The 11,545-nt window shown below is 39.9% G+C and overlaps 1 protein-coding gene across 1 annotated transcript in view; it reads right to left on the reverse strand.

Moving 5' to 3' along the window:
* RFC1 (replication factor C subunit 1) overlaps window positions 1–11,126 on the reverse strand; it is a 39,882-nt gene extending 28,756 nt beyond the window's left edge. Inside the window, exons 1-4 of the mRNA XM_074155195.1 lie at window positions 11,056–11,126; window positions 4,868–4,996; window positions 3,061–3,136; window positions 873–992 (exon numbers count right to left, since the gene is read on the reverse strand). Of these exons, the coding sequence (XP_074011296.1) occupies window positions 873–992; window positions 3,061–3,136; window positions 4,868–4,996; window positions 11,056–11,058 (328 nt within the window). The 5' untranslated portion in view covers window positions 11,059–11,126. The remainder of the gene's footprint in view (window positions 1–872; window positions 993–3,060; window positions 3,137–4,867; window positions 4,997–11,055) is intronic.
* Between the last annotated feature and the right edge of the window lie 419 nt (window positions 11,127–11,545).

The raw sequence follows: 11,545 nt of genomic DNA on the forward strand, positions 1-11,545 counted from the left end.
ATCTGTTCAGTTGAATGGTACTTACGGCTTGCATTAAGATTGTGTTTTTAGTTTAACTACGTAACTTCTAAAGAAGAAACTAAATCTAACCAAAAACTCTGCTGAGCACTTAGCAGCTAATCACCATCACAATTCTTTCATAAGGCTACAGGAGACCTAAAAATGATCAAGACTGGTTAATCACACTCCCTCCTTTACCCAAGAGCAAATATAGCCCTAGAATTCTGAAATCCAAGCCTGAGAAGTACAGCATAGCATGGTATATACAAGGTATAGTGCAAGTTTGTTACCATTGTTTTTTCCAATTCCAGTTCTTCCTAGAAGTCTAATAGACAAATAATGTTTTTTCAAAAAAAATGCGTTAATAAGGAAGTAAAACACAAAACTCAAGAACTTCTGCAGTCACCAACGTATTAGGCAGAGATAATGACGTGGAAAGTCATGTATCAAGTAAAATAAAAATCCAGGTTTTCAAACCTATTTATTGTAACTAGCAGCCACTTCACAAAGTGTGCTAGTATGCAGTTTAACCATATGAAAAATACTTCGAATCACAGAATTGTCTAGGTTGAAGGGATGGAACACTCTTAAGCAGGGAAGTGTTAGCGTATGAAATTATATGCCTATTTAAATCAACATAAGCCACTACCTAACATCACCTCATTTTTACCCTGCTCCTGACTTAATGATACTTGAGGTTAAACTTCTGAAATGCTTTTGGTCAGCTTGTTTAAGGAGAACCTAATTTGCCTTCCTCAACATTAGGTTTTATGGTCATATTTAAGAGTGTATCAGTCAAACAATGCATCCCATTTGTAACACAATCCACTCCACTACAACTGAAAAACGTAAGGATATATTTCTTCCATTACCTGTCTCTGAAATATAAACAACAGGATCCCGCTTTAGAACTTTACCAAGTTTTGAAGTAGCTGCTTTATTCTCAGATGGCTTCTTGGATTTTTTCACTGGCTGCACCTCCTCTTCTGAATCTGTATTTTGACCACAACATAAATGTAGATTTCCTCCACATACATACAGGCTTTAAGTAATAGATCACATAACATCAGTTAACATGTGTTCACGTATATTCAACTGAGAAAAAGATATCACATGGAATGCCAGAGCACAGCCTCGTTTTTCTCCATCAGCTAACAGCCTAGCCATCATTTATTCCAGCATATACATGACTAAATGGAAATCTGGTCAGAACTCAGTCTAGACAGTGAGTTTTGTTTACATAACAAAAGAAATATTTTGTTACTTATTCCGACAGCTGCTAAGACTATATAGAAAAACCTTTCCAAAAAGGAATGCAACTGTCAGAGTACCACACCAGATTACCAAAAAAAAACCCCAAAACACACCACTAAAAAAAACCCCAAACGAAAAACCACAACAAGCTTTGAACATAGATTCATTAGCCTGATCAAACTGATTTGTATGGCATTATATTATGTTATGCTGGTGTATTCCACGACACCTGTTCCAAAAGCTAACAGGCTAAAATAGCTGACTGAGGTTGTAGTCTGATTTTTCAGGACACTGGTAGACTGCCACTCACCTCACCAACCAGTCTCCATATCCCCAAAGTTGTCAATATGACAAACTTATATCCCTGTGGATTATGTATTCCAACATCCAAATGAGTAAGCACGACAAACTGAAGAAGCAGAGACAACTAGCAAGGGTAACAGAGGACTACCCTTCCGAGCCTCTTACCATGATAAACACTAATATATATTGTAATTATTAAAAGAAACAAACAAAAAAGTGGCTATGGTCAATTCACTTGAGCACCCACTCCCAAAAAAAAAAAAAAGGTGCTCTATTTCTCTATTCCTGTCCTACTACTGATGGGCTAGGATTTGCAAAATCTCTAGACAGCATCAGCACTTTAGAAGTAGCAGTTGAGTTACATATTACTTTGGTACTCTGTCTTTTAATGCAGAAATATTTCTGCTTCTGTTCCTCCCTGCTAAACAGGAACTGCTTATAGAACAGTTTAACTGAAGAACATTTTTTTCTCTATGCAATAGCATTATTCTGACAGATGTCTGTGTGATCATTTTTCTCCTACAGTTCAAACAGTCTTTTATTGTTCAGAAGACCGCTCCTAAAAATTCAAGCTGAACTCTTCAGTAGGAGACTACTGAAAAATAGCAGAATCTCCTGAAACCTTTTCTACAGTTTCACAACTATTCACGATTCAGAATCAAATCAGAGAGGGATTAAATGATGTAACAGCTCAGACAGATTAAACTAGAAATTTCAAGCTTTTAAATTGAACTAACTTAACCTGACAGGCAAGGGTTTGGGTTTTTTTTTTTAGTTGGGAAGACTGCTTTTTCTTGTTTGGTTTGTTTGGTTGGTTTTTTTTTTTAAGATATAAATGCTATAAGAGGGGTCTCCTGTATTCTAATATTCCAAAAAATATTTTTAGAATGTGATGGCAGTGATTTAAATCATATTCTGTGTGTTCCATACTGTAAATTTAAAACTGTGGGGTGAGTTTTTTAAACTAGATTTTTTTAGTAGAGAAAGGCACATATGGAAACACAAGTTAGCCTTTTAAATCAATCTCCTATATTATGTTCATGCAACATGCAGAAATGTGAAATTATACTATATGATCAGCCGCCTGTACCCAGCGTAGGATGTTATTTATCCCTAACAGAACAAGAAACCTAGAACTCCCCACAATTTATATACATCTTCATAACAAGAAAAAAAAAAGTTCTGGATTTTTGATAGAATTTACTACCTGAACTTTTTTTGGGGGAGGATAGTGGGGGTGGGAAGAGTGCTTGTTGTTTGTTTTTTTTTTTTTAAACAGAGGTTTTGTTAAGAGTTACTTTGCACTGTATATTACACACTGCACTCATATTATTATCAAATATATTTAGAAATCCAGCAATAATTACTATGAAAAATGTTTTTAATTGCATTTACTAAAAAACCAAAGCACAGCTTTCCTTCAGATGTACCATTTACCTAATTGATCCTGAAGGCTGATGCAAAAGATAAAAAGGAGCATTCAGAAACAACTGTGAACACTACCTGAATCGTAGATTATTCTTTTTTTCTTGTGTGTCCGCTTTTGTTTGGAATCATCTTCACTCGGTGAATTATTCACCTAAGAGTAACAGTCCATTAGTTCAACCAGTAAACAGGTCCTTCCAGCTTTTAGTCAGTTACACATTCAAATTTATGAGTTTCCAACAAATTCTAACAGAAATTATTTATTTCCCAATACTACATTTATGAACAGTCTTTTGCTAACTCATGGGTGGGAGGGGGAAAGGGGCAGTGCAGAGGAAATAATGAAGAAACTGCAGCGGTAAAGCCAAACGTGCTCCAAGCAAACTATAGATGATCATGCTGAGAATAAATATTCGAGTTTAATGCCAATTGAAGTAAATCAAACAGATTTTTGAGCACTTCCCAAACTTTAATCCAAAAAAGAAATTGCATGGTCCCACCATAAACAGAGGTCACACAAGCTAATAAATTACTTGAATTCAGCTTTCACTCTTGGTTCTATTCCGGATATGGCTTTGCTGTAACCACCAGAATTCGACACAACTTCAGAGTAAAATATAGCCAATTGAAAAGGGAAAAAAGCATACACAACAGTTGAAGCTAGACTGATTTCCTATTCAGCGTCCTGGCTGCTTGCAGCTTCTCCTCTCACTCGTTAAGCAGTGCAATTACCGGAACAGATTACACCAATGATCAGCATCAACAAACATGTCCTATCTAGCAGCACCTAGTATTAAACTGTCTGAAGGAATTTTACTTCTTTAAAACACTGCCAAGTTTTAGATATTTAGAAAAATCACAAGCTGCACAGCTAGGAAGTTTCCCGGGCCTACCAAACTACCAACCATGCTTGTTTTGTAGTCATGCACAGCTGTAAAAGATTCAAAAAAAAAATAATTCTAGATAAACATAACTGCACATGCTTCATAATCCACATTCAATTCTAATCTGAAACCTGCTAAATTCTCTACATAATTAGAGAAGTGCAAAGTAAAAATGAAATAGCATGTAAGATAATTGCTGTGTCTTTTAGTTGTACAGAACGGTTCTTTATTTTCACATTGAGATAATGAAATCATACAGCCAAAATATTTTTTTAAGTAACGTATTACTTATTCATTGTGATGCTTCACATTAAACACTCCATCCTGTTAGAAATTCTTCCTTCCTCTAAGCGATTTTAAAGCCCTTTTTAGCCACTCCTTTCTTTTTTCATACCAGTTCAGATAATTAACATAAAAAGTCCTCCAAGACCAGAGTCCAATCTCATTTTAACCTGTCATTTTACAGAATTTGGCATTTGCAGCAGGTTTACATAAGTCATCACATCCAAGAAAGGCAGCGTCAATGCTTCCCCCACAGGTGTTTAAAAAACACCTGGTTAAAAAACCTGGTCAGAGGGCACCTACATCACAGACTTTTACCTTACTTGAAAGCGTGACACCTTTACGATATGTCTACATCTACTGTGCATAAGCCTCAATCTTGATGAAACTAAAAATTAAATAAGCAGAGCTACTTAAAAGAAATGTGGGCCACAGCTAAAATAAATTCAAATACATCAGATTGCTAATTTTCAAAATATTTGGGTTGTAGGGCAGAGACTGTAGGTAGAAGTTATAGTGGTTAGGTGCCACTGTAGGCGCAATTTTCTTCACCACCTACAGGGTTTTGCTGCTAGAAGTTGATATTCAAGTAGTAGTTTCCTCCCATGCCTATAAAAACAACTACCATATAGTCTGGTTTTTGAGTATACGAGAAGGACTATGACTTTAAAAAAATGCTAGAGATACAAGCAATCCTACATCAAATAAGAAAAGCAAACCTTAGTCTCCTTTCCCCTTTTCTTCCCACTTGAGGGTCCTTCACCATTTTTAATTTTTTCACTCTTTTTCACAGTCTCACATTCTTGTCTCTTTCCAGGAGGTACAACGCCAAAGAATTTCCGGATATCCTAGTAAATGGGAAAACAGATGTATAAATTTTTAAACACAGATAGCTCTTAGAAGTTTCACACTACAAAACAGCAGTACACTTAAATTACTTTCTCAGTAGCTCCTCTGTTACGGTATTTGTTGCTTTACAAATTTTGTTTACAATTGAGAAAATGAAAAAAAGTTTATTTCTCCCTTGGTTGGACACCTTCACCAAAGCACACTTCAGAACAAACTTCCACTAGCAATGAAATACAGCGACTTAAGACAGATGTATAATTAGAATTCTTTTTTACCCAATTAATCATCACAAACCTAGCACAAAGTATTTCTGTAGTTAAAATGATCAACTTGGCTATGCAGTAGTGTCCAATGTAGACAGACAGAAAAGCACCAAGAGCTAAAAAGCAGTCAAGTACTGGGGCAGGCTGTACTCTCCACCTTCTCATAAATTTCGGAAAATAACTCTCGTCTCACTAAAAAGAAGTCAGCAAGAAACAGATTTAAACAAAAAGAAAAAGCTTAATACAAAGAGCTCCAAAAGCTCCAAATGCTCTATTCTGTAACCTTAATTTATTATCTGACCACAGTACAACCATAAAAACCTTTCTAAATATATAAAATCATCAGCTGAAGCTTCAGTTCTAAAAAAGCATTATTGTACCAACAAATCCAAATCTAACTTATGTTGAAAAAACTAGTATTTCAGTTTTATTAAAAAGACATTGAGAAAACATGTACCTTTTTGGTGTCACTACCCCCAGAGGCAGCAGCCATTTTAGAGTAAGAAAATGCCTCGTATGGCCTAAATATACAGCAGGTAAAGGGTGTGGCTCCAGACTATATCCTACCCAGCTGATAGCTATTCCCCATCATAGACTTCATCTGGGTTCTTTTTGATTATTATAGGGGACTACAAGTAAAGTAGTAAATTCTCCCTAAAAGTCTGATGGACAAAAAACGGGTGTTCAGGCTCCTTTTCTTCTACCACTCAGTTCCCCAGCAGTTTGGATTTGGATTATCAGAGCCTATAGGGCTTTAAATGTTCACAACTGAGATTCGGATTTCTAAAAGAACTCATCATTTTAGTAACCTCATCCCAGATTGGAAACATTAAACTAGGCGCAAAGTTGTGCAAAGCCTTGGGCTTGTGCAGTGTTTCTAGAGGGTTCTGGATGTTTGATTAGGTTAGGTTGATGGTTGGACTAGATGATCTTAAAGGTTCCTTCCAACCTAGACAATTCTAGACCAGGATAAAAATCAATGGAACGCGTAATTTGGAAGCACACACAAAATACGAGACATATAGATTTATTTAGTATATTTAGCTTAAAACAATTTTCTAGAATCAGACGTGTTGATTCCTGTAAAAATTTAGACTCTTTATGTTTTACCTGCAGATAATAATATGGATTCAGCAAACGGACAATGGCAGACTGGGAAGCATTCCTCCTCAGTGAGACTTCACCCATTTCCATCTATGGAATTCATGCCTCAAGGCATCAATTCTCAACACTGCTATTTTACATGTACTCCTACAATATAAATGCAGCACTATATAAGCTCTGAAATGTTGCCTGCCAAAACCTACAGCTAACAGGTTTGGAGAAAGTCTCTATTTAAAAAGTCTTGAACTAGATTTGGGGACTCAATCGATCAATCATTATTACTGACTTCTTTTTAGGCTTAAGATAACATAGGTAACAGAAAAATTGGTATCAAGTCTCAATAGATCTTTTATGTAGTAAAATAATTTACATGCTTAGTACAACACTGCAAAAGAAAGTGACTTTAAAGTTTTGCTTTCGTTTTTCATAGTTGTTAGACTTAAAATATTTGGAGAATAATTAATTTTAGATCAATAGTAACACTGTTCATTCTAGTATTTAAACTAAAAACTGTTAACTAGTAAATGAGCTGCTCTGCAAACACCGCATGCAATAATATTAGGTTATGTTTTTAAGGGACATATAAAAGGAAGTACCATCATCTCCTGGTTTATGAAATACAAACTTAACAAGGAAAATATATGAAATTGACCCGTCTGCCCTAGCTTCTTCCACTGTTTTAATATCATAGTTCCTGAACTGCTAAGGCCCAAATTATAACATGTAAATTATTATTTTCTGCCTCATCAGTTCTCATGAGACATCAAGTTAGCTCTTCATAAATACCTTTAATTCACAAAAGGAATGCCATAGCTATAAGCCCTGCTATGTTTAACGTGTTATGAAGAGGACCTAAACTGCCACTTTAAACTTTTAAAAAAATAGTATCTAATCAGGGTCAGATTTACAAGCTATTTTCCCCTAAATCACTTCATAAACAACTAAAATAAATGGCTGACAGTCAACTGTTACTATCTTTTATAATGCAGGTAGTATTTCATTAGATTAACAAGTCAAATGAGAATAAACAATTTATTTTTTTTATTTTTATTCAAAGCAGCATCTTCTACCCATTTATTAAGAAAGCACTATCCATACAAATACTATTTTTACTTTGAAAATACTGTGGTGATACAGCAGCTACATATTCCAAAACTACCTCCCGACATTAACACAGCTGATTCTATTTCCTTGACACACTGTGCTTCAGTCCTTAAGGCAGCTTTTTCCTTTTCTTTTATTGTTACATGCCTGTATTGAGTTTTTCAGAAAATACTGTGAATGCCAAAGTACACAAGCCACCCAGAGGTTTCTGAATAAAAGTTTGTATTTGGGCAGTAAATTTTAATTTCCCATAGTGACCCACCTACTTCTGAGTGAGTGAATAACACAGCCCTAAGCTACGAAGGAAAACGGGCATATATGTACAATCTTCTTCAATCTTCAGAGTTATAAATCCTCCAATCTCCTTCAGCTATCCGGCTCTTTGGAAAAGAAGGTAACCTTGTTGGCCGCTGCTGGACTGTGGATGGTGAATTCAGAATTGCTTTGGAGAAAAGCGAGTCCCAGAGCAACAATAAAGTTATTTTTCGGTGAAGCTTTTATCCAAGCATCATAAGAAACAGAATTTTCATGCTGCTTATTAAGAGATGCCAGATAATTCATCACATAACTAATTGCAGAAACAAAGCAATTTAAGTATCTATCAGACTGATTCCTGTCCTACAAGTCTGAAGACTATTTATGCAGTATTAGATAAGCTTAGATCCCAGACAGGATCGCTTGCCTCCATTCTGGGCTTATCTATTTAACATACTCTAACTGACCACCTTATTGCTATATCATGCCATGCGTATATATGAGTTCACCAGGTGGCAAAACTGTGCATGCTCAGCTTTTCTCTGAGCTCATTCAAATGAGGAAAGGCATGCACCAATGTAACTGGCGAGTTTCCTTCCAGGACATTACCCAAAAAACCACAGGAGTCCTCAGCCTTGGGTTATCCTGGAGATGGCTATCCCAGAAGGTGCCCTTGCCCAGAACGCTAAAATTAAAGAGGTGAGGCTGTATTAGTGTGGCTCCCCACGGTGCTTCAGCAGCAGCAACAAGATGTGTAACTTCGAGCAGTTCCACAAGAGGTGGAACTATGTAAGAATTTCTTATCACTCTCACTAAATTAGGGGAGTAATTGATGCATAGCATCTGAACAGCCTAAAAGGCTGTATTCAGGTGCACCGCTTCCTGCTGAGCTATCTTAGTAACTGTATGATCTCAGTCATGGCTGTGCCATCTAGTTCTTGCCAGCTTTGACTACTGCTTCAGTTCCTCCATCTCATGCAGTAATAGTAGACCATAGCAATTAATCGTGTCAGGTTGCAAGTTTTCTTCTGAAAGATTTGTATCTGTCTGTTTTACTGAGGAGAAATAACAGGAATAGAAACCGAAACCGATTTGTTAGGTAGTACAAAGACTAGTGACTCGAAAAGTTTGTCAAGACCTTAGTAAATACCCAGCTCAAAAAAGTCAGTTATAAAATTCATAAACACTCCATACTGTTTTGTCCTGTGTTTCAAAAGCATCCTAAACCAAAGATCAACTACTCCAGCACTTTGATGATAGAACCATCCCAACCAAACCATAATAGGCCCAGTGTTTTTAGAAGACAAAACTCTTCTAAAAGAGTCCAGTGAGGCAAAATATTTTACAAAATAACATCACATAATTCAGTTCGCACCTCAAATTACAATATGAGATAGAAAACTGAATTCCACCAACCTAGCTCAATGACTACAATACAAAGTAATGCCCCTTATTTCAGGTATTCTGAAGTGTGTGGGGACCCTGCATCAAAAGATTCCTATTTATCTACAGTCTGCCTATGTCAGTGCAAGTTTTGTGCAAACATCAGCTCTGACATCCAGAAAAATTGCACTAACTAAAATCAAATTTATAGTATCACTTCAGTGAAACCAGTCATACCTGCCTGGATAACTGTATTTAATAATGTTTACTAATAGCGGCAACCAAAGCACAGGTAATACACAGTATTTTTTGAGCAGGATCACAGTTGTAAGTACACACCAGCTGATGCTACAGCTCTGGCTGTGTGAGCGTCTCTCTCAGCTAGAGGCAGCTCAAGCAGCCCCCACTCCCAGACATTCATTCCCTCGGTTGTACCAGGATAGCTTTCTGCTTGGGAACTGGGTCAGGCCACTAACCTGGGTAAAAAAAATACATCCCTTCTAAGACAAATCAGTTCATTGTGTCACTCTACACACACCAGTTCAGTATAGCTGAGAAGATGCTGCAGAACCAACCCAAGGGGGGCTATATGACAAACAAGTCTGTTTGCAAGGGTATGGTATTGAATTCCAACACGCTTGTGCTGTCACTGCACATACAAACCAGGCTACACAGTTACTAACATGACTGTATTTTCGCCTCTGTCTCTGCAGCTGCAGCAGTGACGGTTGTTCAGCCTCTTTAGTACTGAAAAGGGAATGGGCTGAGGCAACTTATGCTCTCCCCAAAACGATGGCTGTCTTCCTTCCTTCTATCACACTGCCAGATGTTGCGAGATGTGTGACATTCAGTAGGACACTACACAGAGGGAGAAAGCCTTTGTCCCAGGAAGGTGGGGAAAGGAGGAAGTAAGTCTTCCAGTAAGGCCAGTTTTCTGCAGAGGTGGTGGCAAGGGAACAGGAGAGGCAGACTTGTTCTCATACATCAATTTAAAGTTATCAGTCACCCCCAACATACCATGAAAATATCACAGTTTAAGAGTTTCAGGTTTCTTAGTGCTGACAGACCTCTATCAGTGCCGTGAAAGACTCAGACTGTATTGACCATCATCGCTGAGCATCAGGTGTAAGATGGAGAGGTTACCAAACCAGGTAGGTTGGAGAGTCCAAAACCAAAGTCGAACCTAACTGGCTTTGAATGGCGTTTGTAGTTAAGCCAGTAAAACATCTGCACAGAGACTCCACCTGAGTAGAAGCAATTTTACCTGGGCAGAGGTGAAGAGGGGGCACCACCTTATAATGGCTGCAGCAGTGAGCAGCATCCATACACACGCACATCTATGGATACATATTTACAAACTCCTTACACCCTATTTAGGATTGCATCTTTCATTATTTACAATCAAGTGCCTACTTCCAAATTTTTAAGTTGAAGGGTTTTTTTCCCCCCACGTAAAACTGTTTTTCTGCAAATATTGCACACTGGCCAATTCGGCAGCAGAAACACCCTCACCGTGTGTTCTTACTGAAGTTAAAGGCAGAGTTAAAACTTCGGCAGACTGCGTTTACAGAGAGGTTGGCCCGACCGCCTCCCCCCCAGCCCGGACAAGCCCCCGGTCCGCGCCTAATCCACCGCCCGTTCTCGGGAGGGCGGCCGGAGCGGCTCAGACCCTTCCCCCTCGGGGCAAGGCTACAGCCGCGGGCACTTCCTCGGCCGGGGGTTTATTTCCCTGGCACGCCGGGAGAGCCGGGCCTCGGCGGCCCCTCAAAGCGGCGGGAAGCACGGGAGGAACGCCTCTCCCCCGCCGCCTCACGCCGCTCCCGCCCTCAGAGCCGGGCTAGGCTCGGCCCACTCCGGGCCCCAACGGCCGTGGGGCTGCGGGACGCTTCCTCCCCTCCCGCCCTCCCTCACCCCAGGGGAAGAGCCGCGGTGCGGTGCGGCGCGCTCACCATGGCGGCGGTTTATCTGGCTTAGCGGGACGCCTCCATGCCACCCGCCCCCCCGCCTTCGCGCCAACTCCGGCAGGCCGGCGCGCGGCGCTGACGTCACAACCGCGACGGGCGGGGCGGTGGCCGTTGGTGGCGGCCTCGTCCCTCCTCGTCCCCTCCCTCCCCCCGCAGGCGTCAAAGACTATCCCCGCCCTGCAGCGGGGGTTTAACCGCTTTTAACCGCTCCGCTGGACCTCGGCAAAGAGCCCTGGGAAGGCCCTGGCCTGCCAGGGGAAGGAATGAGGAAGGAAGGTCGCCCCGAAATGGGGGGCCTGTGGGTGCTGCAGCTCCGCGGGGAAGAGGCGCGGCCTGGGTCACCGCAGACAGCCTCAACTGTTCTAACCACTGAACAGCGCCGGGCCTCCATCAGCTTTATCGCTTTTTAGTGCACTGAGGCAAACGAAGCATCCTAGGCATGCAGACAGCTCATACGGCAGCAGCGCAGGCCCCA

Source organism: Numenius arquata, chromosome 10, assembly GCF_964106895.1.
Source record: "Numenius arquata chromosome 10, bNumArq3.hap1.1, whole genome shotgun sequence".
Taxonomy (NCBI): domain Eukaryota; kingdom Metazoa; phylum Chordata; class Aves; order Charadriiformes; family Scolopacidae; genus Numenius; species Numenius arquata.